The 26,984-nt window shown below is 41.2% G+C and overlaps 1 protein-coding gene across 4 annotated transcripts; it reads left to right on the top strand.

Annotated features, from left to right (window-relative positions):
* The first annotated feature begins 8,972 nt into the window (after positions 1–8,972).
* Positions 8,973–25,391, top strand: LOC148022022 (uncharacterized). 4 transcript variants are annotated; one of them, XM_087697613.1, is made up of 14 exons: positions 8,975–9,107; positions 9,178–9,266; positions 14,144–14,261; positions 22,135–22,224; positions 22,331–22,396; positions 22,512–22,577; positions 22,675–22,763; positions 22,838–22,883; positions 23,038–23,092; positions 23,183–23,259; positions 23,361–24,533; positions 24,615–24,719; positions 24,817–24,984; positions 25,073–25,391. In XM_087697613.1, the coding sequence occupies exons 3-14, from the start codon at positions 14,256–14,258 to the stop codon at positions 25,169–25,171; spliced, it is 2,040 nt and encodes a 679-aa protein (XP_087553739.1). In that variant the 5' UTR covers positions 8,975–9,107; positions 9,178–9,266; positions 14,144–14,255; the 3' UTR covers positions 25,172–25,391. The 4 variants fall into 4 exon arrangements, 3 of the variants coding, with proteins under 3 accessions (XP_087553737.1, XP_087553739.1, XP_087553740.1); XM_087697611.1 differs by lacking the exon at positions 14,144–14,261 and having other exon boundaries at positions 8,973–9,107; XR_015694450.1 differs by lacking the exons at positions 14,144–14,261; positions 25,073–25,391 and having other exon boundaries at positions 8,973–9,107; positions 23,361–24,403; positions 24,580–24,719; positions 24,817–24,860.
* The last annotated feature ends 1,593 nt before the right edge of the window (positions 25,392–26,984 follow it).

The following is a 26,984-nucleotide window of genomic DNA, read 5'->3' as shown; positions in this document are numbered from 1 at the left end:
GGGCGCAAAGTGTAGCCACATAGTTTGTATCAACATTTATGTCATAAAAAAGACGAGGGAGCTTGTGTAAAAAGATGTAGGAGGGGTGTTGAGACAAAGGAGGAGGAAAATATGGTTGATGTTGGTAAGGAAAGAAAGATCTAGGAAATTGGTGAATTGAGAGACGAAAGAGTGGAATAAGGGAAGGAGGTCTTGATATTGAAAGAGATTGACAGTATTCCACTAGAGGAATGGATGCTGGTGATGCTGTGAAAGTTATAAGAATCAATTAAGGTGAGGATCTTAGGAGCAACGAAACTTGCAAGGGTAGGGGGCAATGGCCATGTCTCAAGGCACTTGTGGGTAGAGGATGAACAATGAGTGTACAATATAAGCTCGTTCTTTGCAAGAATGGGCACCGCCTTTTAACTTGTATCCCATCTATAGTGGTGGGCTTGGCTCATACAAATAGCAGGCCATTGATTGTGATTTGAATAAAAATTGAAGTATGTATCTTGATCAAGCTAATTTAAGAACTTAGTGGTAATTCAAGAACTTATATGGATGAGGTGGTGGAGCTTGTGGGTAGAGGTTGAGCAATAGGTGTACAATGTAAGCTCGATCTTTGTAAGGAATGGGCACCGCCTCTTAAGTTGTGTCTCACATATAGTGGTGGGTTTGGCTTGTAGGAAGAGTAGACCATCAGCCATGATTTGAACAAATTTTCAAGTATGCATCTTGATGAAGTTGATTCGAGAACTTAGTGGTGATTTGAGAACTTATATGGATGAGGCGGTGGATGGTGGGGAGAGGCAGACTCCAATGCAATGCAAGCTCAAATCTAAAGGGTGTGGTTTGACATGTGATGGGGTGAATGCCTAAGTCCTTACAGGCAATGGTGAGATCCTTGAGGTAGAGGGGCAACAAGGGGACATGGTAAGTGGGGATAGTGAAGAGGCTATGAATTCCCTTTCAAGGAAGCACTATTATTGCTTAACTATGGTAGTGATGATTAGTCCTTTAATGGTTGTTATTGTTGCTAGGAGTGGAGTAGTTGATGGGATGATAGATGTTGCTATTAGTGGTCTCCTAGAGTTGTGGGGTGGTGGTTGGTGGTTGATCACCTTAGTTTGCATTAAAACATTATGATGGTGTTGGTTGTGGCTAGATTCCCCTTAGGTAGCTTAGGTGGCTCTCTTTGTACATCATCCCCCTCCTTGTCATCTCCCTTGTCAAGTTAGCGAGTGGGGAAGTGGGGCATGGGGATTTTGTGCCAGCTTGGCAAACCTCTTTCTTAATCATAGGACAATGGGAGGTAGAGGTAGAAGGTGTGTCCATTGGGTGAGGAAGGCTCAAAAATTTTTATCACCATATAGTTGGCTTGACAAAGGGCAACAATTAGATCCTCCTTATTTGCATCCTAGGAGCTCAAAGGAAGAAGTGTACAAAATTGATGGTGAATTGTGGCTTTAGCTAGCTAAAGCTAGGCTTTTAGATCCAGGAGGTGATAATTTGTAGAGGGAGTGGAAATAGTTTAAATTGCCTTGAAGAACGTCTCCCTTTACATATTGGTGACCGTGACTTCCTCTTTTAAGGTGTTGCATTCATGGATGGCAATGGCAAGGTCACTAGCCATCTTATGGAGAAACTTATCATGGTGCACCTTGAGGTCCCTCATGGCTACTAAGCCATGCTGTATGATTGGTGTTCTCTTGGTTATTGAGCGTAGTCTCCAACCTATTGAAGTTGAACTATAATTTATTTCCTTAGCTTGTTCAAATACAATGATTTCAACATGGAGAGCCTTGATCTAGTGTTGTTTAGCAACCACTACATTGACAACATCTATGTGAGATCATAGACCCCAAAACTCCCACTAATATGAGTTTTGGCCCCTTGCCTTCTTGATCTTTCTTCCTATAGTTCTTTGTAGAGGGTCATGAGTTTGGCATTGGCAATGTTGTGATTGGACAAGGCCTCCTCTAATTATTATGCTAGTCATTGAAGGTCTTCTTAGTTCTTGGATACTTTACTAGCTTGAGGTAGGGGCGAGGGATTGACTTCTAGAGTCTCTTTTTGAGGGGTTGGTGTGATAGCAATAGTTGTGGTAGTAGAGTAGCTTGTTGAAGATTTTTTAGGGCTAAGAGTAGTTGCTAGCTAAGAGAACACATTGAGTGAGGGCATCTTTGATGCAATGTAGATGGCATACTTTTCAATGATGGCATTGCCCTTGGAGGCAGCTTGGCTAAACTTGATGATTAGCACCCCTCCATGGTTGCAACTTGGCTGATATTGTTGTTCCTAACTTGCGTGGATTTTATATTAGATTCATGGATGAGGTTTAGCCTCTATGTTGACTTTTTCCTACCTCAAGATCTCAAAATTCTCTCTCGAGATGCATAGAGCCTCATTAAGGTCCCCATCCATTCTTTACCATAACTTGGTGTTAGATTGTTGAACCCTTCACTATGTTGGCTTTTGATTAGTCTTGGGGATCTTTTCTCTTTTAAGCATTTTCTATTACTTAGGATTAGTGGCACTTTTTCTTATTTCATTCTTAGACTCATCCTATCCTTTCAAGGCAATAGAGGTGATCCTCACAAATCTTAACTCACCGTATGGGGCTTGGCATGTGCTAGCAATTTGGCTCATTTTGGGTGCTTTGAGGATCCAGGGTGGTTTTTAAGAGAATGGTTTCAAGCAAGGCTTTGAGCCAAAAATAGCCAATGTTTTAGTTTGCTAGATGATTGATGAGGAGCTCTTATGAAATGGAGGGGCATGCCTCTTACGTGGGTTGATGGGCAAAGGTAGTTAAGAATGGCTTTGAAAGTCTAGGCATGGAAGAGCACATTAGGGTCATGGATGACCTAGAAGTTGAGGCCATCTTGATTAGTGTAGGGAAAAGTAACATATGGGGTGTGCGTATTTTGGATGTAGGATTAATATTTTTGAGGTAAATGCAACACAATTTCCATTATTTTGAAATTGAGCGTAGTTGAACTCAAAAGCTATCCTTGGGAGTTTCCATTGTCATCATTCCTACGTTAGTTTAATTGTAAAAGAATGAAGGAATTAGATGCAATTCTTGATTTTATGGTCAAAGGTTAGGACATAGCCTTAGAGATTGTAGCAAGCCACTAGTTGAGTTGTTATCTGGTTGTACACAAGAGTATTCTCCACGAGTCAATGCTTTGTGATACTTAATCTCATTTTGGCACTTGAGGTAGACAACTAGTTTGAGTTGTCATTATTCATTGCTTGTCAAGGCATATTACTCATTATGGAAAGTATTGTGACACTGACCATATATTTAATCATGCAGTTAGTTCAGTAGATTGTCTTCATCATCCAAGTGGTGGAAAGGAAAAAAACTAAAAAATATGACTCAAATAGATAATGTTGTGGCGTTGTGATATTCTGTAAATTGATCTGTGACATTGTAGTAATGATTTTCATTTATACTATAAGATACTCAAATAGTCAATGTTGCAGTGTTGTGACATTATGTAAGTTGATACATGACATTGTACTATTGATTTTGATTGATACTACCATATCACAATATTACTCAGAATTTCCCTATTAATAGTAGAATTGAGCTTTTGAAAGGCATAGTGATTTCCCTTGTTCTCAGAATTAAAACACAAGTTTTTCTCTAACATCCAGTGTCGAGTCACATTGAGAGATGGTCTTCAGAGCCTTCTTAGCTTCCCTTGATTGAGGAACATACACTCACAAGAACACATAATGGAGAACAATCTTGGGGCTAGCTTGCCTTGGTGGGAGCATGGAAAAGGTGGGTTGGGGGGGGGGGGGGGGGGGGGGCAGTGTTAAGCCAGGGGTCTAGGCCCACATGGGTGATGGGTTCATTCCCAAACTAAGTTAATGCAAAGGACATTGATTGGAAGCATGGAATCAATGAGAGGAGTGAGATGATTCACCTAATTGGAGGTGCATGGTGGACTTAGGTGGTCAATTGTATTACAAGTGCTAATGGTTGGTAAAAGATGAGGAATTTGCAAATGAGCTAATTTAAGGTCCCATGGTTACAAGGAATAATATTGCAACATTGCAATATATTACTGACTGTAACATGACATTAAATTTTTTAGTTTTAAACCCCTTAAACTTAAAATAATTGCATAGGTTTTTGAGAGGCTTTATAAGTTCCTTGGGACCACATTCACTTTTTCATGCTATCCTACAATGGAATTCATGGCTAGCTAATTGCAAGTGTTAAAACATTGTGTGCAAATTGTTTTTTAAATAGGCAAAGCAAGTTTCTTTGTTAACATATATGCCATGCATTGTGTTTATTTATTTGCATAAAACCAATTTGTTACATATCATCATTGGGGTAGCTACCATTTGGAGAATTCGAGATAAAGAGAATGTCTAAGTCATTAGGTTGACAAAAATTGAATTGAGATGCGTAAGCATGCACCTCATAACCATAGGTCCCCCAAAATCACTGCCTGTCTAGGAGAGGCAAGGGCTTTGATAGTTCAAAAAGAGAAATGTCTACACTAACGGTGCGAGGCATTACATTCTCATAGGGGTGACCTTCATGCAATTGACAAAGAGTACCTCATTTGCCAAAGTTGTACTTAGTGATTTTTAAAAAAAACCATTTTGCAAAACATTAACTTCAATCACAAACTACTTACAAAAAATGTGGCAAGCTTTCCTCATGTAACGTACCCCATGACATGCGGCCCATAAACCCCCCCTTTTTAATAATTTAATTGAATCTTTTAAACACCTCCTATCAATGTCGACAACTGGCGGACAGAGGGGGAGACAGTATGATGACATGGAGAAGAAAGGAGAGGCCGATGATGATGACGAGGGAGGAAGGAGGAAGTTGACGTGGATGGCACAAAGAAGATGACAACGATGGAAACGATGATGATGGTGAGCCCTCGGGCATAACGGCTAGTTCATGGGCAGTTGGGAGGCCCCAAAAACTCCCCCTTGCCACCATGTAACACCACATTCCCCCCCCCCCCCCCCCCCCCAAAAGGCAAAGAGAGGAAGAGGGAGGGAGGAGGCCACGATGTTGCACGATAGAGAGAGAGAGAGAGAGAGAGAGAGAGAGAGAGAGAGAGAGAGAGAGAGAGAGAGAGAGAGAGAGAGAGAGAGAGAGCCTTCTTCTCCTTCTCTTCCCCTCCTTAGAGGGTGACCACACGCGATTATCTTTAACCCCGTCCCCGCGGGCTTATTTTCGCCCGTTGTAAGGAGAAAGGAAAAGGCCTAAACGGCTTGGACATTGACAAAGAGAGAGAGATCTCTGGAGCTATTAAAGCCCTTAGCTTGAAGAGGTTGATGATCAAAGCATTTAACGTCAAAGCACGGGAAGAAGGTTAAGCATGGAACCCAAGAGAAGCACTTCGGACCCAAGGCATCCAAATTGCAAGTGTAACATCTGTTCCACCCACATCGCAAGCTTTTTAGGTGCTATCTAACTCATTAAAGTAAGTTATCACATTAGTAAGCTGGTTGGACCATGATTATCACTAGAGTTAGGTCATGGACTGGGTTTTAGAGTTGGCAATATTATTTCTAGAACCAATTGATAAACCTACAACCTAGGTATTAATCCCTAAGATAATTACACTTCCTGTTAAGTAAATTTTACATAGAATCGCTCTTTGATCCCAAGGGGGAGAGCAATTACTTGATGGAAAGGTTATCGCGACTATTCCTGCAATGCTTGGAAAAGGATACCATTGTTTTTGTTATCAAACAACGTTCTAAATGCGTTTGCATTAAACTAATTGTTGGGATGTGATTTGGATGATTATTCCAAGTGCTTGTGTTTGATGATAAATGCATGGCAAGGGTCAGTGATGATGGGGAATAAAGGAATGTTTTCTTAGAAGATGATATTAGACTGATTGCCTTGATTGTGCTTGATTCTTAATTGGATTAATTAAGGAAGGATATTTTGTGTGGTTGGATTATCTCCAAGGTCACGCCGCTTTTCAACCCGAGAAGGGCACTACTTAATTCATAGGCCAAAGTCGAGTGGTGAAAAGGCCAACCACGGAAGTTGTGTCTCACTCCTCGGTCACTTGGGGTCAGCTGGAGCTCTGGACACCCCTTGCCTAGTTCGGAATGGAGTTGAAGACTACCTTGAGCCCAATGTCTGAGGTGTTGGAAGATCCTATACTAGATAATGGATGGAAATTATGGTGCCATGTGATTTGGACCGGGTACTTTTGTTGTACAGAGGGATACATAATTTCTTCTGTATGGGCAAGAGACAAAGATTAACGTGAAGATAAGGTAAGGAACTTTTTTGAACTTGTTTGTGAAATGATTGCTTGCTTTGTATTCGTGTTTATGCCATAAATTACACAAATGAACCCCGTTCCCTAAAAGGCCTAATTAAGGAAGCTGATTTTGAATGTCACACATAAATGTGATAGGGACTAATTAGAAAATTAAAGCTATCAAGGGAAGCGAGTGGGCGGAACCCTTGATGGGTCCATCCTATGCAGGGTGGTCCTAGAGGACTAGGACGCTTCTCACAAGATTTTACTGACGCTCAACGCTTAGCAAGCGTTAGGTAAGAATCTCGATTCATGTCGTTTCAGGGGACCGAAATGAGACTATGTCCTATGGGCAGAGAGGTCAAGCATCACATCCCTCTCGTTTCCCATTCTCTTTGAACCAAGTGCGACATGGGTTTGCCTCGGTTTGGGTATCTCTTTGTAAAATAGGATGTCCAGGACTTGATGCTAGAATTCTGTTAGGAGACCTTGACCACTAGGAACCCAAATTTCATGTTGATCCCAGTGGGTTTTGACCGCGAACATTTCGTTGTGAGGCAAACTTGGGAAACCCTAGGCCACAAACCCCGTAACATTCCATGGGAGTGTTGGGCAACGTCGCTTAGATTCGTCTCTCGATGGACTGCTAAAAACGTTTCAGGACAACCGATAGGCGGGCACGTTACACCTCAATTCAGGTAACTTATGGGATATTCACTATGTGTGTACTAGTGGGATAGTTAATGGATGTAGCTACTTTTGTTGTCATTAGTTAACGATTCTCCAATTAAATGACCTCACTTCACTAGATGGTCAATTTGAAGTATCAATTTAAGTAGGAGAGTATTTAAATATGATAATTCATGGCAAGAAGACAAGGCAAAAGTTGCAAAAATGGAGAAACCCTTTCAAGGGAAACATTTTCTTTTGGTGCTATCAATATCAATGGCAATACTTGTGGATATAAATATGTCGTAGTGATGGATTTATGATGGATGGGTGGATCATAAGTGTAGCTTTTGCATATGCCAACCATAAGCCTAGTGCATGCTCAGTTTCACTTGATCCTAGCTTAAGGTCCAACTTATGTTCTAGCTTAGCCTAACTAGGTTAGGCCTAGCTTAATCTAGCGTAGTATGAATTCTAACTTAATATAGCCTAGCATGGCTTTTGCCTCTCTCAAAGGGAATGAGAGTTCACAAAGTTCTTACTTCATAGGAAAACAAATAATGTGAAAATTGCTACATGCTTGCGAAATCTTATGACCTTCAATAGGATACATTTGTCCTTAGTACAAGTGTGAGATGGGTCATGGCAAAGTAAGCAAGATCTCCATATATTGATATAGATTTTTAATTTTTAATTTTAGGTAGGATTTTTTGATGGATTTTTATACTTCTAAATCAAATACTATCCTTCAAATATTGTTTAATCTTACTTTTTAAAAAACAAAATAATTGCATGCACTTATAATATCATCTTACATTATGGTCGATAAACATAATTTATATTTTCTAAATTAAATATGAACCTTTCAGATAATATTTTATTATAGTTTTTGTTAAACGAAGTAATATTTTTCTTCTAATGCTATAGTCTTTCCTAAAGAGATTTGAAAGGCGCTCGAGACATTTGTACAAAGAAACGCTTAATCTCCTAAGACCGTGGTTGGCCACCCCAAATTGTGAGTGCACATGCATGAGTATACGTGACTCACCATAGTGTTGTGAACAATGCTGTAAAATGTGTTGCTTATTTGACGAAAAATACGATTGCTATACATGGTAAGTAGTAGTGACCTAAGCTCTCCTTTACAATAGTCTATTTTTGTTAGATCACTTTAAGGCTTACTCATATACTATCCTTTCCCACTACTTCAACCTTCTCTTTAATACTCTTGTGATGTTTTTCACCAACTAAGCTCTCCTTTACAACAATATGCCCTTGTTAGATCACTTGACAACAAACATTTCAACACCAACTAAGCTCTCCTTTACAACAATATGCCCTTGTTAGATCACTTGACTGTTAGGCTTACTTACACATTGACCGTGGTTGGCCACCCCAAATTGTGAGTGCACATGCATGAGTATACGTGACTCACCATAGTGTTGTGAACAATGCTGTAAAATGTGTTGCTTATTTGACGAAAAATACGATTGCTATACATGGTAAGTAGTAGTGACCTAAGCTCTCCTTTACAATAGTCTATTTTTGTTAGATCACTTTAAGGCTTACTCATATACTATCCTTTCCCACTACTTCAACCTTCTCTTTAATACTCTTGTGATGTTTTTCACCAATTGGAGTAAAAAAAAACCTCAAGCACATTAGGAACCATATCTATCTCAACAAACATTTCAACACCAACTAAGCTCTCCTTTACAACAATATGCCCTTGTTAGATCACTTGACTGTTAGGCTTACTTACACATTGACCTTTCCCACTATTTCAAACCTCTCTTTTGGCAACATGCTTGCGATGTTTTTCATGGCACATATATTTTTAAATTGCATTTTCACATGAGTAAGATACCCTAGAGTATCCTATACATGTAGGCCAATCTTGAGTTGATCCTAGTGCTTGAACACAAGACCTCATGAAAGCCACACACCCATGTTACCAATCCATCTACATACTATTGGTTGAGGAATATATTTTGGTAATGTTAGGTATATCTATCGAAACAAACACACACACATACACACACACACGTATGTATATTTTATCTAAAGATTTTAACCTGCTACGCCTCTCACCCAATGCGACAGATTGCACCTCAGGAGGCCCTGGTTGAATCTGCTTTCTTGTCGCGAGGTCGTCTAGCACAGTAGCAAAGTCTCTCGCTTGAGGTATTAGTCTGGTCTCGATTCTGCTGCTTTTACTCGACGGCATATCTAACTCTCCTTGTGTTTGTTTCAGGCAAGATTGTCGTGGGAGCCTGCTAGATCCTGACACCGGAAATGGCGTACTTTGATCCTTATGCTTCTCTCAGGGAGCGCAAGCTTGTGGTACGCTTGTTTCTTCTAATTCATGTCAGACACATTGGCTAGGGTGGATATGGTGCCTGCTCTGTTGCGTAAATCTAGGACACAGAGAGAGCTTTCTGCACTACGGAAGAACTCGGATATAACAGTCTATCGCAATTCGTAGGCATTGTGCAGGACAGCGCATTGGCCAGTAATACAATTGGTTGAAAAGACTATGCTCTGAAAATTCAGATTTTCAAAGCATCATATAGAAGCTCTAGATTTTCAGAGTAGCTCTGTATCTTGAGAAGAAGTGCAGTTGTTTCAGAGTTCATGGAAGCTTGTGGTATGCTTATGTCTTCTAACAGATTGGCTAGGGTGTATATTTTGCCTGCTCTGTTTCGTTAAGTTGGCACACATAGAGAGCTTTCTGCAATATGGATGAACACGTATATAACTGTCCATCACAATTCATAGACAACGTTCAGTAAACAAACCTTTTGCAGCGCAATGGTCAGTAATACTGTTGGTTGAAAAGACTATGCTCTGAGAAGTCAGATTTTCCAAGCATCTTCGAGAAGCCCTAGATTTTTGAAGGAGCTCTGGATCTTGTACAGAACTGTAGTTTTTTTGGGGTTCATAGTTTTTGCTCGCTGGCTAGAGGAGTCATGTCGACTGTGGCTTCAAGTTCCCTGATTTTGAGACTTCCCTATTGTCTGTGTCCCTGTTCATCTCATGTAGGTAATTTTACATCCTTTGTGGGTGGTTCTCTTATAATGTTTGTTGCCAAGCCATACTTAGTTTCAATGTGATGACATTGTGATTTGTGATTGCCCTACCATTAGCTATCATTTAGTCAATCCCTTGGTCTTTTAGCATGTTGATAATGATGCATGCATTTTGACAATGAACGCGAGCTCTATAACAGACCATTAGGGTGGATTGACTATCAAAGGCAAGCATTTGACTCCAGAGTTTTAGTGGTGATGGGATTTTGATTCAAATCAGAACTATTGCAATGCCCAAACATCTCAAATTTCCATGGTGCCGATGCACAATGTGTATACGAGAGAGAGAGAGAGAGAGAGAGAGAGAGAGAGAGAGAGAGCATTTACGAAAAAAAAAAGAGAGAGAGAGAGAGCAAACAGATGTAGCTCAGCTGGTTAAGTTGAACATGCGCAGTGACTAGGAGGTCTTAGGGTTCAACTCCTACATTTTGCACGGTCATTTAATAAATGTATAAAAAAGGGAGTTTTAAACCCGGGTTAATGGGTTAATAAAATAAGCAGCTTACCACTAGGATAACCATTTGAGAGAGAGAGAGAGAGAGAGAGAGAGAGAGAGAGAGAGAGAGAGAGAGAGAGAGAATTAAAAACAAACAAACAACAATAAGGCATACTCTTGTAAAAGAGCTCTTAGCCATTATGTTTCTTCATGGATAAACAAGGAAAAACAATATAAGACATAATCTCATCAACATGTGCAATAGCTCTTGGTATAGGGACTATTCTACAAGATACATCTTAGAGTTATTGTGGAGGGATCTCAGCTTCTTTGCAATAGAGCTTGATCATGTAAATCTCCTTGAGATTGAAAAACCCAATGGGCTCTCTCCTTGCCATGCCACTCACTATGGACTCCACCTTTTCCCTTGACGCTTACACCATTTATGCACTACCATTGCCTAGAGGTCTACCTTCCTCCAAGAGTGTTTTTATTTTTACCTAGCCTATGTTTACAGCAATGACTACCACATTCCATTCCATGAGCTTATCTTAGAGCTTGCGGCCACATTTATAAGTGCTTTTCCACATACGTCATCCCATCATCCAAACTATCGTCTCCACTTTTAGGTAATTACGTGACCCAAAAACATGCACAAGTGAGTATGGCCAGAACAATGCAAGGAAAACTGTAGTCAAATTTTCATACAATGTAGTAGCTTGTGTACAAATAGCTACCTAATTGGCTTAAATTTACATTGTGTTAGAACAAAGTGAGGGACGAAGGTGTTGATGAATTGAGAGGCGGGGATCTTGAACAAAGATCATTGCCTACTACTGCCTGGACAAAAGGGCATTTTACAAAAAGTGTTTGGCCAAATCTAAAAGACTCTATGTTTGAGAAAGTAAGATGCTAATTGCATGCATTGAGCACTCTCTACCATTGTTCAAAATATGCATTTCAATTTTGTCCATTTTGTTTGAATGCTATTTATGTAATGTGAGATTTTCTTGTACGCAGTGTATGTTTGGTTTGAAATAACACAAATGCTGATATTTGTGGCTTAGTGTGTTCTACAAAGGGCTTTAGATGGAGTAGTGAGCCTTATTTGACAGTAATCAACAAATGCTAATATTTGTGGCTTCGCGTGTTGTATAAAGGGCTTTAGATTGAGTAGTGAGCCTTATTTGACAAAGTAATCAATAAATATTTGCAAATAAGTTCATGTTCATATGGTGTTCAACTGTTAATGGTTGTAAGGTTCAGCCTCATCATGTGATTAATCTTGTGTCATACAAGATCAAGATACCATGAGTTTTGGCTATATTGTTATGGTACTTGTGGAGCCTCTGGACCCCATTTGGCCCCCCTCTTTTCTACCCTTCCCCACCTCTTTGGAGTGTGTATATTCTCTTAATTCAAAGCCAAACAAGGAGGCTTGCAATTGGCCTACATCCCAATGCATCCCAAAGGTCATACTCATTGGTGTATCTTGGTTTGAAAGTGAAGCCATTGCCAAAGTGTTGAAGTCTAGATAAGAGGTGTGTAGGATGCAGTCCATGTCCTTCAATGTCTATCCTTGTGGCGTCCATCTCGATGACACAATGTTGGATGCATGGTGGGAGTGCCTAAGGCTACACTATTGATAGTGTATCCATTTAGGCACCATGCTTCTTAAAACATGCACTAGTTTGGGCAATTGGCAATTTATGTCTTCTTCTCTTGTCAATTTGCTAACAATGTGGGCTAATTGGGTGTATTTCTCTCTCTCTAAACCATTCATATATGTGATTGCTGAAAAGAGGGCCATAGCGTGTTGGCTTTGCTTGCAAAATCTTGTGCGATTTAGATGATCTGGCGTGCATCATCTTGTTAATGAACATAAGTTTGTGGCTCTTCACTCTCCACTCTCCATACATGCAATACAAGCATGTGCATATGAAAGGATCTGTGTATGAGAGCAAAAAAGAGCCATTTATGATATATTTATATAGAAATGATACATCAAGAGATAGAGTTTCATATATATAGAAATGATACATCAAGAGATAAGAGTTTCATTTATATAGAAATGATACATCAAGAGGGAGAGTGTTCCATCTTGATGAATCATTTATATAGAAATGATACATTAAGAGGTAGAGTCCCAGTTAACACATAAGCCCACAAGGTGTGCCTATGATCATGAGCTATGCAATGCCTATTTTCTTAATGCAAGGTGCAAGGCATATGTAGCAAGTTGTGGATTAAAGTATGGTGGAGCTCTAAGTGCAAGGGCTTAAAGATAGAGTATTTTGCATCTTTGGTACATATAGTGTACTGTTTGAACTCTTGCATGCATGTGGCCTATGTAGTGTTGATAGGTCTTGTGCACGCATGTAGCCTACGTAATGCGATAGTCCTCTTGTACACCCATACACCTATGGGTCTTGTGCATGCATGTAGCCTACGTAATGCGATAGTTCTCTTGTACACCCATACGCTTATGGGTCTTGTGCATGCATGTAGCCTATGCAATGTGATACCTCTTGTACACCCATACGCCTATGGGTCTTGTGCATGCATGTAGCCTATGTAATGCGATAGTCCTCTTGTACACCCATACGCTTATGGGTCTTGCGCATGCATGTAGCCTATGCAATGTGATCTCCCCTTGTCTATCTAATTCTTGTGGTAATTTGATTGCTTTCAGTAGTCCTTTGTAATATCTTAGGGCCGTGTGTGGATGGTGGATGTCACAATTGGAAGACCTTGTTTGTGATCTAGTTGGCCTTCTTAGTAGTGGCACCTTGGTGATATATGTTGCTATTTGTAGTCACTATTTTTGGTTGTTGATGTCAAGATTGTTGTGGAGTATGCCACATGATAACTCTTTGGTATTTGTGGTTGGTTGATATGCTTTGATCAGCGCGATCACCTTCTCTTTTACATCCTTTGCTACCTTTGACTTGCATTGCCTTGTTGACATGCTGTCTTGTTGGTCCCTTTCACACCATGCTCATTTTTGCCTTGGAGATGGCAAATTGATTGAAAATGTTGTGCAACAATTCACTATCTTGGGTATAATGCTTACCAATCATACATGAGAGAGAGAGAGAGAGAGAGAGAGAGAGAGAGCAAACGGGTGGAGCTCAATGGGTTAAGTTGAAGGTGTGGTCACTATAGATGTAGGACAAAGGGAGAGTTGAACGCGGGTCAGTGCTTTAATAATAAAATGAATGGCTTACCACTAGGGTAGCCACTTCATTATGAGAGAGAGAGAGAGAGAGAGAGAGAGAGAGAGAGAGAGAGAGAGAGAGAGAGAGAGAGCGAGCTTTACGAAAAAAGAAGAGATCCATGATCACGTGGCTTGTTTGAGAGTTGTTATGGTGGTGAGTTATCTCCATGGTTTTTGTTGGTTGTTCCCCAAAGAGGTGGCTACTCCGCGGATGGATATCATCTGCACCACCCCGGTTGTGCTTGGGCCCTACTTTGTGATCCCCTTCTCTTGTCATTTTAGTGCTGTGTTTTCTGTAGCCTTTTGACTTAATGTGTTGCCTTGCCTTTTGCTTTTGCGTCCACTTGGTTGGTTAGAGGGCCTTTGTAAGTATCTCAATCTGTTAGTTAAAACTTCCTTACGAGAGAGAGAGAGAGAGAGAGAGAGAGAGAGAGAGAGAGAGAGAGAGAGAGATTTATTTTTTTGAAAATGGCCGCAGTTGCAAGGAGCAGCAACACTCTTGTTCTTTATTTATGACTACGTTGTTGGGAGCATAGATCGCAAATGGCTGATGTGGATTGATTTTGGAAGACCTTGGATGCAACACCACCATGAAGGTGAGAGAGAGAGAGAGAGAGAGAGAGAGAGAGAGAGAGAGAGAGAGATTCATATTTTTGAAAATGGCCGCAGTTGCAAGGAGCAGCAACAGTTTTGTTCTTTAGTTATGACTACATTTTTGGGATTATAAATCAGAAATGGCTGATGTGGATTGATTTTGGAAGACCTTGGCTGCAACGCCACCAGGAGAGAGAGAGAGAGAGAGAGAGAGAGAGAGAGAGAGAGAGAGAGAGAGAGAGAGTACATAGTCTGTCCAATATATGAGAGAGGTGATTGGTAGAGTAGTCAATACACCAGGTGTCCACCTGCTGAATACATAGCTTCAGTTCCTCTTTTTACCATTCGGTTTTCATGATTGAATACCAAAGCTGCTTTGCATATGCATCTGCAGTCTGACCAATTTGACTGAAGGTGCATGTAGCTGCTTTGGGCAGCATCAAGTTTGACCAGCGGAAGTTCGCTCATTTGGATGGAGCCCGTTTGCTCACAAAAAGCACAAAGTATCGTTCTAGTCCATCATTATCCATCAGTCATCTATTGCATAGAAACTACTCAGCTGTGTCCCTCATCATTATCTATTATTCAGCAAGTGTATAATAGTCCTTCTTGCTATTTGCACGACTTAACAAATTGTACACCTTTTATCATATTTTAATACTTTTCCAACCTGATTAACTTCAATATATATTTTTGCCCCATTGATGTGCAGTTTTATGGCCGTTTCATGGTGTTTTGCATTGTGTTTATCGCTGTGAATTGCATGTACAGGTGACACATTTCTTCTGCATGGGGGAAGTATGGTGTGCCTATTTGGAGGTTTAATGCACCTCTTGCTTGAGCAAGGTCTCAAGCAGCAACGTGGAGATCATCAGTAGTGCAGGAAACTGGAATTCTGAAGGTTCTGGGCTTTGTAGATGATAAAAAAATGGTACCAAAGGGGCATTTAGTCTGTAGGAATTTAAGTCCAGAGGCTTGTGGGCCCCTGAACTGATAGAATAATGGTCTCAAAAGGGTGGCGTTTTTCTCTGCAGGTTGTGTTTTAGCCTTCAGACAATATTGTATTTTCTATGCAGCGTGCAGATAGGTTGGGAGTAGATGGACCTGCTGATATTATCAAACCAGTTTGTGATTGCTGCCATACATCAGTCTTTCTTTAACAACAAGAGAAGTTGATTGTCTAAAGCTGTTGAGTGATCTGAAAGGAGCACCTTGAGTAGTCAAAAGTAGTCATAAGACTCCACAGTTTCTTTGGTGGGTCATCTAGGCATGGTGGTTTGAGGTGCTTGCTTGGATACGTGGTCAAGTACTTAGTGAATTCAAAATGTTGTTTTGATTAGTTTTCATGTATGCCTCTATGCCTCACATTACCTTGTGGTGTAGGATCATCTTTGCTGAAAACAGTACAAGGGTTCCAGATGGTGGTGTGAGAGTGAGCAATGGATGCAAAGAACATGGAGAGAAGAGAAGAGAGAATGAGAGAAGAAGAAACACAAATTAAGCTGTAGGAATAACACTTTGATCTGAATGCAATACAAGACTGCATGCTATCAGCACCTGCATTGTGGATGCCGTGTCAGTGAGGGTGCTGGACTGAAGGCAGAGAATAATAGGTGATGATTAAGAGATCCAGGTGAAGATCTGCTGATAACTCTGGAGGTGAAAGAGTGGCAGCCTGTATAAGCACTGGCTGCAAACAGGCTGACCTGCTGCCATGGGAAAAAACTGGCCGACCTGCTCCTTTAAGGGCTGGCTTACACACAAAACTGGCCACCCAAATGCTGTGATGCTGCTTAGGCTGCCATGTGGCAAGATAGATGAAATGTGCCCCTAGTTTTGACTGGAGAAGAAGGTGTCTGGGACATTGTGATTCGGTTACGATTCGTATTGTGTGCCTTGCACAAAGACTAGCTCTCCACAATATCCGCAGGACACTCTTTACAAGAGCACCGACTCTGATACCATGTGAAGAAAAAACTGCTAGGGTTTGCACTGAGGACACACAGAGTGTACGACCACGACAGAAACACAAAGAGACAGACACAGAGGGCAAAACTCAAACCCTAAACAGAAAACTCAAAACTCAAACATAGAAACTTAAACACAAATAGAAGAAGAGAGAGAGAGAACACAACTTTGAAGTGTATGAATGCTGTAAATGAATGTAAGAGTGTACAGTGTGCTCAAGGGCAGAGCAATGTCGGAGTGTGACGACCATCGGAGACGGATCCCAAGTCTGTGACCACCAGACGGAGTGTGAAGAGAGAGAAAATTGCAAAACAATGATTAGAGGCTGTCGGAGAACCAAATGCAAGCTGTAGAAGATGCAAAGGGCAGAGGGCGGCCCTAGAAGGCTGCAAACGCAGCAGATAGAGTGTCGCTTGGTGGAGGAGGGCTGTCTATTGTCGCCAACAGCTAGAAGTTGTAAACGTAGAGAATAGATGAGGGTGGAGGTGTTGGTGATGAGCAACAAGGCCAAATGCAGCAGGAGGGATGGCGCCAGACAGTGGGCGACAATTGGAAGAAGGCACCCCAGGGCATTGCAAGGTTGGATGGAGTGGTAGCAGTAGTCACGAAGGTTGGATAGCCACGTGGAGGTAGACTGATGGCTGAAATCTGCACTAGAGAGTGTGAAACCTGCACAAACGGAATAAGACTGAATGGGGGCAGCCTGTCTATTTATAGATGTGGAAGGGCGCCCCAAAAATTAGGTTTTCCACTGAACTCTCTTGAATCGCTTCCTGTTTTAGGGTTTCCACTGAATTCTCTCGAACCGCTCCCCGTTTTAGGGGTGTTACTCTAAAAGAGCATTTTTTAGTGTGTTTTGGGGCTGTTTAAGAGACTAATCAGCAAGTAATGCATATTTTAACTCAACAGGAAGTGTTAAGGATCGGGGTGGTTAAGGAGTGGGGGGCAAAGTAGGGACAAGGGTAGGTAATTTGGAAGGGAGAGGAGGTGTAGATATTGGAGAAAGCCAGTGGGGAAGGGGAGACCAATGAAGGGATGATGCACCATCTAGGGGGAATCTTGAGAAGAGGAAGAGTCCTAGTGAAACACTACATCATGACTCCACCTCCTCTTGTGAGTTAGGGTTAAAATAGGCAATAACCTTTCATATTTTGATTATTGTTGATGGAGACATGCAACTTGGATTGGCATTAAGTTTCTCCTTCTTCTCCTTTGGCAATGTATGTTGGTATCACATCAAAATAGGAGACAATGAGTGATGGAGGGATTTTGTCTAAAGTAGGCCTGATATGGGTTCTTCTTAGGCACAATGATTGTAGGGGACTGATTGCGGCTATGGACCAGAGTGGTAATAGCCTATGGCCAAAGAGTATGTGGAAGCCCTTTGTGGTCAAGCATGGACTTAGCCGTTTCCAACATGGTTTGATTTTGTCACTTCACAACACCATCCTCAACAATCGTGTATGTATATTGGCAATCTCCATGTGAATGCCCCAATGCCTTCAAAATTTGCTTGACTTGGAGGAGGTAAATTTGTCACCAAGATCAACACAAATACCGCGAATTGTATTTGAAGAAAACTGCTAGGGTTTGCACTAAGGACATATAGAGTATACGACCACGATAGAAACACAAAGAGACAGACACAGACACAGAGGGCAAAACTCAAACCCTCAACGCAAAACTCAAAACTCAAACATAGAAACTCAAACACAAACAGAAGAAGGGAGAGAGAGAACACAACTTTGAAGTGAATGAATGCTGTAAATGAATGTAAGAGTGTACAATGTGCTCAAGGGCAAAGCAATGTCGGAGTGTGAGGTCCACCGGAGACGGATCCCAAGTCTATGACCACCAGTCGGAGAGTGAAGAGAGAGAAAACTGCAAAACACTGACACTAGGGGCTGCCAGAGACAGAGGCGACAGTTGCAGAGTGGGGAGATGATACCAGGCAGCTCCAGAAGGATGCAAACGCATGCTGTAGGATGTTGCATGATGTTTGAGATGTTGGCGATGGCAGCTGGAGGCCAAACGCTGCCTGGGAGATGGCGCGCCTGACAGTGAGCGACAGTTGGTAGAAGGCGCTAGGGCACTGCGAGGCTGGACGGAGAGGTGGCAGTAGACGCGAGGGCTGGACAGCCACGTGGAGGTAGACTGATGGCTGAAATCTGCACTGGAGAGTGTGAAACCTGCACAAATTGAATGGGGCTGAATGGGGGACAGCCTGTCGATTTATAGATGTGGAAGGGCGCCCCAAAAATTAGGGTTTCCATTGAACTCTCTCGAACCGCTCCCTGTTTTAGGGTTTTTACTCTAAAAGAGCATTTTTTAGTGTGTTTTTTGGGGATGTTTAAGAGGCTAATAAGCAAGTAATGCATATTTTAGCTCAACATTGTGTAGGTGGAGTGATTCTCCATCAATGCCTTTCAATCACATAAGGTAGACAAAGCCTTGATTGTAGCCTAAAATGATAAAGCCAAACTATGTCTCTAAAAATCATCCATAAGAAGCATCAAGTACTTTGCCTTGCCCAAGAACTGAGTGCGTATGGGGCAAGCCAAATCCATGTGGACAAGCTCTAAGGGGTTAGGAGCTTGGCGGGAAGCCCACTTTGAAAATGGCTGTTGGTGTTACTCGCCTTAAAGAAAATTGGGGCAATTTGATGAAAACCAAGAAGAAAAGGTAACATTTGTGGCTAGCTTGTTGAAGAGAAATGAAATTTAAATGTCCATAGTGTGCATGCCATAAGTTATAACATCCCCAACTTTGCTGAAGAGCAGGCTACCAAGGTGGTGAGCTGGTAAAGCTCCTCGCTCTTTGTCTAATCCAAAGGGGTATCTCCTAAAGATGCATCCTCCACTCTAACCTCCTCCTATGTGAAGGTAACTTGGGTGCTAAGCTGAGTGAGGCCATAGATGGATAGAAGATTAAAGCCCAAATCTGGTACATAGAGGACTTTAGTTGTTGCCAATTGGGAATCTTAATGATTTGGGAGAACAGGCATATTGTCCACACCTCAAATCAGCATGGATGAAATGCCATCAATGGTGACCCAGTCCTCTTTGTCATGGAGATCTTGTATGCAAGTGTGTCTATAGGTTATATGACTTGACTCATTGTTATCCACAAGCCAAGGCCTCTTAGATGATGAATCAGCCAGAGCAATGTCATCCTCCTCAGAGAGATGCCATCCACCTCCGAGAGATGAATGAAGGTCCTCTACTTGCAAAAATTTTGTTAGTACAATGTCGGTACAAGTGGTACCCTTTACTTTAGTGCTATATTCATTGAAAATGCATTTGATAACTTTGTCTTGAAGCTTGTGTGAGTTGAGCTATTGCACTAAAGCATATGCCAAATATCCAAACATAGGGATATGTGACTCCATTGGCTTACGGCTATTCTAAGCCCCACATGGCGTAATGCATTCAATGCTTTTTGTGGGGCAGTGATTAAGAATGAATGCTGAGCACATAAGAGCATCTAACCAAACCTTTGTGGGCAGTGTAGTTGTGCGAAATAATAAATTGACTATTCTATTACACCATTTTGTTGAGGTGTATGTGGTCTAGTACACTAATGGATAGTTCCTTGCTCAGCCACAAAAGCATGAACACGACATGTATTTCCCCTGCTATCAGTATAGACTTTGTAGAGTGACAAGCTTACAGCCATTGCCATTTTCAGCCATGGCTACATGACAAGCCATCAATGAATGTCACAAAATATAAGTGCCCCTTGATGGATTGTATGTGCATGGCACCACAACCATCACCATGTACAATTTCTGACCAATCTGCATGAATCCACCCTTTGGGAAACACACATGATGCATTTTGCCAAGAACACAACTCCTACATACATTTTCGAGTGGCGCCTTCAATGGAGCAAGAACAAGCACCATGTCTACTTTTCCATAATTTAGGTGGCAAAACCAAGCATGTCACAATTCAATGGTATCCATAACTTTAGCATTAACTGCTAGTGCATCCTTTGATGATCTCCTCTCATAAGAATCCAGCTTAGAGAGTCCATTGTCAATGTGCTTGTGACAATGAGGTCATCCCCATCATTGTGATCATCCACACTGCATCTGTCCATTTGAAAACAGAGAACTGAGAGATGATAATCGAATCCATCACATAAGCATGAGAACAAAGTAGACAGCTCTCAGTGTGACCAGCTCTAGAATCTAGATCTCATCCCCAATCTCCATGACTGACTGAGTGAATAAAGCAAAAAAGAGGAGCAGGCTATAAATAGCCAAAATAAATGCCAAAAAGTGAGCAGGTTGGTCCAACTATGAATCAGGTCTGCTATATGCAATAAATGTACTGCCTAGCCTGCCGCCCTGCCAGAGACATGTGCTGCCCATGATATGTACATCGCTAACAACATCCACAACCAAACCTCCCGAGCAGTCATGCACTTCTCTAGATGGTTTTGTGACAGGAGGAAAATGACCTGCCTTTCTGTGACAGGGAAAATGACCTACCTTGGCAGTCAAGTGCCAATCATAAAGCTGTGATGCATCTCCAAAGTAACATGTCTTGAGATATTCAATAATAAGGCTGAATATGCTTGCATTAGGACATCTGATCAACTAATAAGGGGTTCCTTAATTCACACACAATACCTTTGACCTCAGTTGAAAATAGGTATTTGTCCTGGATTAGAATCAATCTGCACTTGGCATTGTCTGCTTGTCCTGGCCCCTTCAAGAAGTTCCTCTGTTTGTTCACTGGTTGGTGGAGCAGGTGATATGTGTTTTAAATATTTGTCCATCCTCATTACTCTCTCACCCTTTTTTGGTTGGTTGGTTCAACTGATGGAGGGGATACTTCTGTTTGCTGTTCAACACCCTCTGAAGCTTGTAACCGCTCATTATTGCTGACATTAAGAAACTTTCTGACTATTAAAACAGAAAAGAGACAAGGTCCTTGGTATGCAAGATGCAAGAAGACTTGATGAGAAGCTAGTTCCTTCTGGAATCTTTCTAAGAAGGCTTTTCAGTACAAAAGCTGGCTTTCCACACACAAAAAGAGAAAAAGATTCAATTGCACCCATCAGACAAAAAGTTGTGATGTTTATTGAATATTGAGAGCTCATTTCATATCCAGGACTTCATCTCCGGGTACATGTAGCTTGCTACATGGAAACCTTCTTTTTAGATCGGGAATGTGAAGTAATCAGTAGGTTGGAATGTGTCAACTGTGTTGAAAAACCCTGGATGTGAGATCTCTGCTCTTGTGTAGGTGGAATAATAGTATTTGATTAATTTGACCAAAACGTGTCACTCTTAAAAGATTCTTAAAAGCAAATTGATGCTTCAAGAAAAGTCAGTAAGATAGGCCTTCATTGAAGCACTCATTATATTAATGTACTTGTTTGTTGGATAGGGATCTATTGCATGACTTATTGGTATGACAGGCTATGTTGAGTAATCAATCTATTACTACTGTCCTCTAGAGCTCTGACTAGATGTTTTCTTGTTGCAGATGCTGGTAAGCCTCTGTGAATTCTAATTGTTCAATTTTACTTAGTTTGAATATTTATTGTCTTTGCCTGTAGGATGTTTCTGTTCCCGTTCAGAATAATGGAATTTTTGGATGATTTAGCAGTCTGTGTGCATACAGTCTGACTAAGAAAGTTCTATTCCAAAGCTTTGCTTAGTGTCCTTTGTATGTGACTGTTTGGCTATGGAATATGTGTTATAACTTATTTGACTTCAAACAGAACCTCACATGTACACTTTGAGATCTTCAGTAGATAAGTTATCCGTATCTATATGGCTACTAGTTTTTAACGTGTTAAAGATGCCATGTATAAAGTGCCTCAAGGGCGACAAGTTGTCCTCACAGCAAAAACAGTATTTGGTTCCTAAAGCTTCCATTCCATGTGGTTCAGGTGCTAGGCATACCTTGGGACGTTGAAACTGATGAATTGAAATACTACATGAGAAAGTTTGGTGAATTGGAGGATTGCATTGTCATGAAGGTTGAGAGACTTGAGTTTTCTTTCAGTACGCTCCTTTGGTGTGTTTTTCTCTCATTTGATTTTACTGATCCATGCCCCTTTTCCCCCTTATGCTGCCCAAAACCAGGACCGTTTAACTGGTCAATCACGTGGATTTGGGTATGTTACATTTCAGTCTGTGGAGGATGCGAAGGTGAGATGATTTGATAACTTTAATCAGTTGACACGAGAATCGTACTTGCCTTTTTCCCTTTTGTGGCCTTTTATTCATATTGCTACTTTTCTCTGTGTTTGCTTAAATGGTTCAGAAAGCTGCAGCAGCACAACATGTCTTAAATGGTCGTTTGCTTGATGTCAAAGTGGCCACTCCAAAGGTAATCCTGCTTTATTATTTATGTGGTTGATATTATTTACACTTGCAGGAGTTTCTTAGAAAATTCCGAGCTTCAATAAATTCTGGCCATTCTGCAGGAAGAAATGATGGCTTCTGGGTCAAGACAGGGCAGCAGAATTTTTGTTGCAAGAATACCATCCAAAGTGACAGAGGAGATGTTTCGGAGGTAAGTTGGTTCTGCAACTATCTTATTACACGTTTAATATTTTAGCTATCTTCTCAATGATTTATCTATTGCAGATACTTTCAAAAATATGGAGTGGTTGTGGATGCATATATGCCAAAGGTAAGCACTGATCTATGCACAGCTTTGAGTGAACAGATTGGTCAAATAACCTAAACATGCTTTAATATCCCTTTACCAAACTTGTAGGGTGGAGTGTTGGTCATAAATTCTAGGTCCTTGGATTTATCAAGAACTTATCTTTAATTTTCTACAGGATGTAAGCTCAAAAACACATCGTGGTATTGGTTTTGTGACGTTTGAGAGCCCAGGTATTTTCTTAATCTTCAAGCTTCATATCATTCACTGTACTTGCAGTGAGGGTGTTTCATAATTTTGTCTTTGCTTGTATTCTCCTGTAGAATCTGTGGACAACATTATGAATGAGACGCATGAGCTTGGGGGCTCAACCATAGCAGTTGATCGTGCTGCACCCAAAGTAACTTGTTTGTTAATGGCTTATAGTCTTGTTGTTAATGGCTTAGTCTTGTAGTTTTTTCCTCTCTCAAGTGTGTTGATTTCCTTTATGGTGTTATGAAGCAAGAAGATGCTGGAAAATCATGGGGTAAAAGTGCACCAGATCAGATGAGTCTTTACAATGCCTACATGGCAGCAGCAGCTGCAGCAGCTGCTGCATTTGGGGCTGGTGGAGGTGGCTTTGATTTCACAAGCCTTGGTTTTCCAGGAAGCACAGGAACAGTCACAGAGAACACCGAAGGAGGTGAAAATGCAAGTAAGTCGGTTGAAGGAGTTGCAGGAAAGGCTGATGCTTCAGCTGTACTTGCAGCAACTCCTGGGTATGGTTTGAGTGGCACACCTGCTGATGGAGTAAAGTTGTCTCCTAGTGAACATGCCTCCAATCCTGTATACTTGGGGGCACAGTTGTTTGCTGCTGCTGCTGCCGCTGCAGCTGCTGCAGCGGCTGCTGGATCTTCAGGATATGGGACAGATGCTGCGCACAACAGTGTGCCTGCCACATACAGTGCTGGAACTCTGCAGAATGTAGCATTCCCAAACTCAGGTTCTGAATATGACGCAACTGCACCAAGTGTAGGTACTGCTACTGCTGTTTTCGGATCCAATGGCTCTCATGGCAATACCACCATATCTGGTTCTGCTTATGGGCCAGCTGCTCCCTACAGTAGTGAATCCGGGGTTTCGACTGTCCCAGGCTATGGTGGAGATGTTTTCTATGGTAACACAGTAGCTTCAACTCAAGCCAATCCATCTCAAAATGGCGCTTCCATCTCATCATATTCTGCAGAATATGGTTCCACTAGTCCCTATAACAATCCTGCTGCTGCATCATCTTCTGGGAGTGGGTATACTCTGAGTGCTTCTAACAGTGCTGGTCCGTCTGGCTTCATGCCTTGGCCTGGTTATGGTCCTAGTGCTTACAATGGTGCATCTGTGGCTGCTGGAGCTGGCTACAGTTCTAGTACCTTCTACTCTGCTCCACATCTTGCACCCAGCTCCACTGATTATGGTTCCAGCAGCTCATACATCAGTGCACCAACTGCACTCACTAACTATGGCTCAAGCACACCGTATAGTGGTAGTGCAGCTCCAATTTCAACTGACAGGTATGGATCATCAGCTCCTGGTTTAGGTAATAAGATCTTTATTGGGAGGCTCCCACATGAGGCAACTACGGAGCACTTACGAACATATTTCAGTGCTTTTGGAAGAATTTTAGATGTCTATATTCCCAAGGTAAGTCGAATTTGTGTTGACATCATTTTTTGCCTTGCACTTACAGTTACAACTGCATTTAGGCACGCTCTATTGCTGCAGGCTGCCAATAAGTCTGGACATAGGGGTTTTGGGTTTGTTACCTTTTCTGATACTGGTGTAGCTGAACGAGTGGCTTTAGAGGCACATGAGATTCTTGGCCAGCCAGTAAGCTGAATTTAATTGCACTGCTTTCCTCAGTTGTTAAGTTGCCTCAATGCTTGCATTGACTGTTGGCTCTTGACCTTGTTGCCTGTATATCCAGGTTGCTGTTGATCGCCCTACACCCCAAGATTCTGGTGCTAGTTCTCCTTATGCAAGTAATCTCTCAGGAAATTCAAGTGCAGAAGGTGGTTCATTGGGCGGTTACCCTGCACTTCAAAGGATGGGCTATGGTGGTGTACCTAATACTCTGGAATATTACACTGGAAGGGTACATTCTGCCTCTTGGAAGTATGCATCCTTTTTCTCTCCTGATTATGCAACTTAAGTTGACAATGTATCGTAATTTGCTATTTCAGTTGAGCTCCTACCCTGGTAGCAGTCCTGCCCAATCTGGGCCTGTGGATCTACCACCAAATCGGATATCCCGAGCAGATTTCAGATATAGGCCATACTAGCAGATGTACATAATGAAGGCAGATTGATATGAAGGCCAGGCTATAACCATGTGTTGCACATGTTGTACATTGTTGGCTTGCCAGTTGGAAAACTGGAGTTTTAAATGGTGAAATGCTGCTTCTGTTTTAGGTTGTTGTCTCAGGTCTTATTCAACAATTTTGACATTCTCAAGTTTCTTCTGTAAGGCATCTTAATTCATTTATAGTCATTTTCAGTTTCTACGATCCTTACGAGACAAGGTCTTTCTCCTGGTAAGCTTTGATTATATGTCAATCTGTCTATCACTTATCTGTCATTTAGTCACGAATCTTCTCTAGCCCTCTGCAAAAAATTGTCTGTTTTATATCGGATGTTTTGAGGCACAGATAGCTCAATTATTAGGGTTCCATGTATCCATTGCAAGTGCATGCAACCGTCTTACATATTCATACTTGCATTTAGGTTCATAATTCATTGAACTGCATCTTTATGTCTATTGTTATCTTTATTGGTCTCTACTTCTCACATTCTCTCTAGTGTTTCAACAAGGATACTGACATGAAAACTTTCATACATTAAAATTGTCCAAGCTGTAATGCCTCAGTTGCTGTGACACAGCCATTTTTAAGCTTTGGTTTGAGGGATATAAAATAATGAGAGGAAACAATGTGATACATGCAGGTGGTTGTGAAAGATAATGTATTTCAGGCTTCAAAATGTGGACTTGGAGCAAGCGTAATAGACAATATAATGGGTTCAAGTTTGCATTTATTTGTAGGTATTGGTAATATTATTTTGAAAGAACTAGTTGAGTATCCTGAAGAAGCATGTATGTCTAAGATGCATGAAGGGTTACGTTTTGGTTTACCATACCCTGAAGATAACATAATTAATAATGGAAAAGTTGTGGTGATTCTAATTTAGTTTTGATTCTGAAATGCAGACATGGATTTTGCTTGTGTTTGTTGGATCTGCTGGTAGTCATTGTTTAATAAATTGAAACCTAGACCTTTTCTGGTTTAATAACATGCTTTGGCTTGGCCGTTAGAAAGGTGGTGGTGAGCTGGGCTACCTTAGTCAGCCAAATGTACTAATGGCTCCAATTAGAAGAAGGCTCAATTAGAAGAAGGCTCTTCTAGTACTAATGGCTCCAAGTTCTTCCCATCTGTTGAAAGCAATTAGACGACCACTCTGTTGGAAGTATTCTCTCTCGAAAGAGTGTCGTGGTTTATTGGTACAGTCTTTCACATCTTATTGGCTTGGAGATGCTTCTATATGGAAGTCATTGGAATATTCATAGGAAGAAAGAATGTAAGGTATTAGGGAGGCAGTTGAAGAGGTTTCAAATTTTCTATTCACCTCCATCTTCTAAGACTTGTCATTGGAATAAGACTTTCAATCCTATGTTAGTTGCAATGCTATCTTTTTGCTGTCTGACCTTCTTATGATTTCTTTCTTTCTCTCAAAATATAGGTAGGGGATTTAGGGCATATTGAATTGACTTGGGACACAGCTGATGGAGAGCTAAAGATGTGGGTTTCTACTTCATTTGAAGGTGTAGGATTAGTAGTGAAATGTTCAATGCATCCACTTTATACCTTTGTGACAGATCTTAATTGTTGAGCAATTGATTCCTAAGTCGTACCTCATTAAGAATGTTGATTGGCTAAGCAAACTTTTTAAATTAATATTAGTATTGAAGATGCTCTTGAAGCAATAGGGAATGCTTAGGTCAAAGGAAAATGTGGGGCAAATACCACTATGTTGATTATGATTTAGGAGTATATGACAACTTTCCACTTCCAAGGAGCTTTCTTTGTACAAAAAATGTCA

The sequence above is a fragment of the Lygodium microphyllum genome, chromosome 17 (genome assembly GCF_053477565.2).
Source record: "Lygodium microphyllum isolate KBCC chromosome 17, Lygodium_microphyllum_v1.1.10, whole genome shotgun sequence".
In the NCBI taxonomy this organism is placed as follows: domain Eukaryota; kingdom Viridiplantae; phylum Streptophyta; class Polypodiopsida; order Schizaeales; family Lygodiaceae; genus Lygodium; species Lygodium microphyllum.
This window is presented reverse-complemented; position numbering and strand designations above follow the sequence as displayed.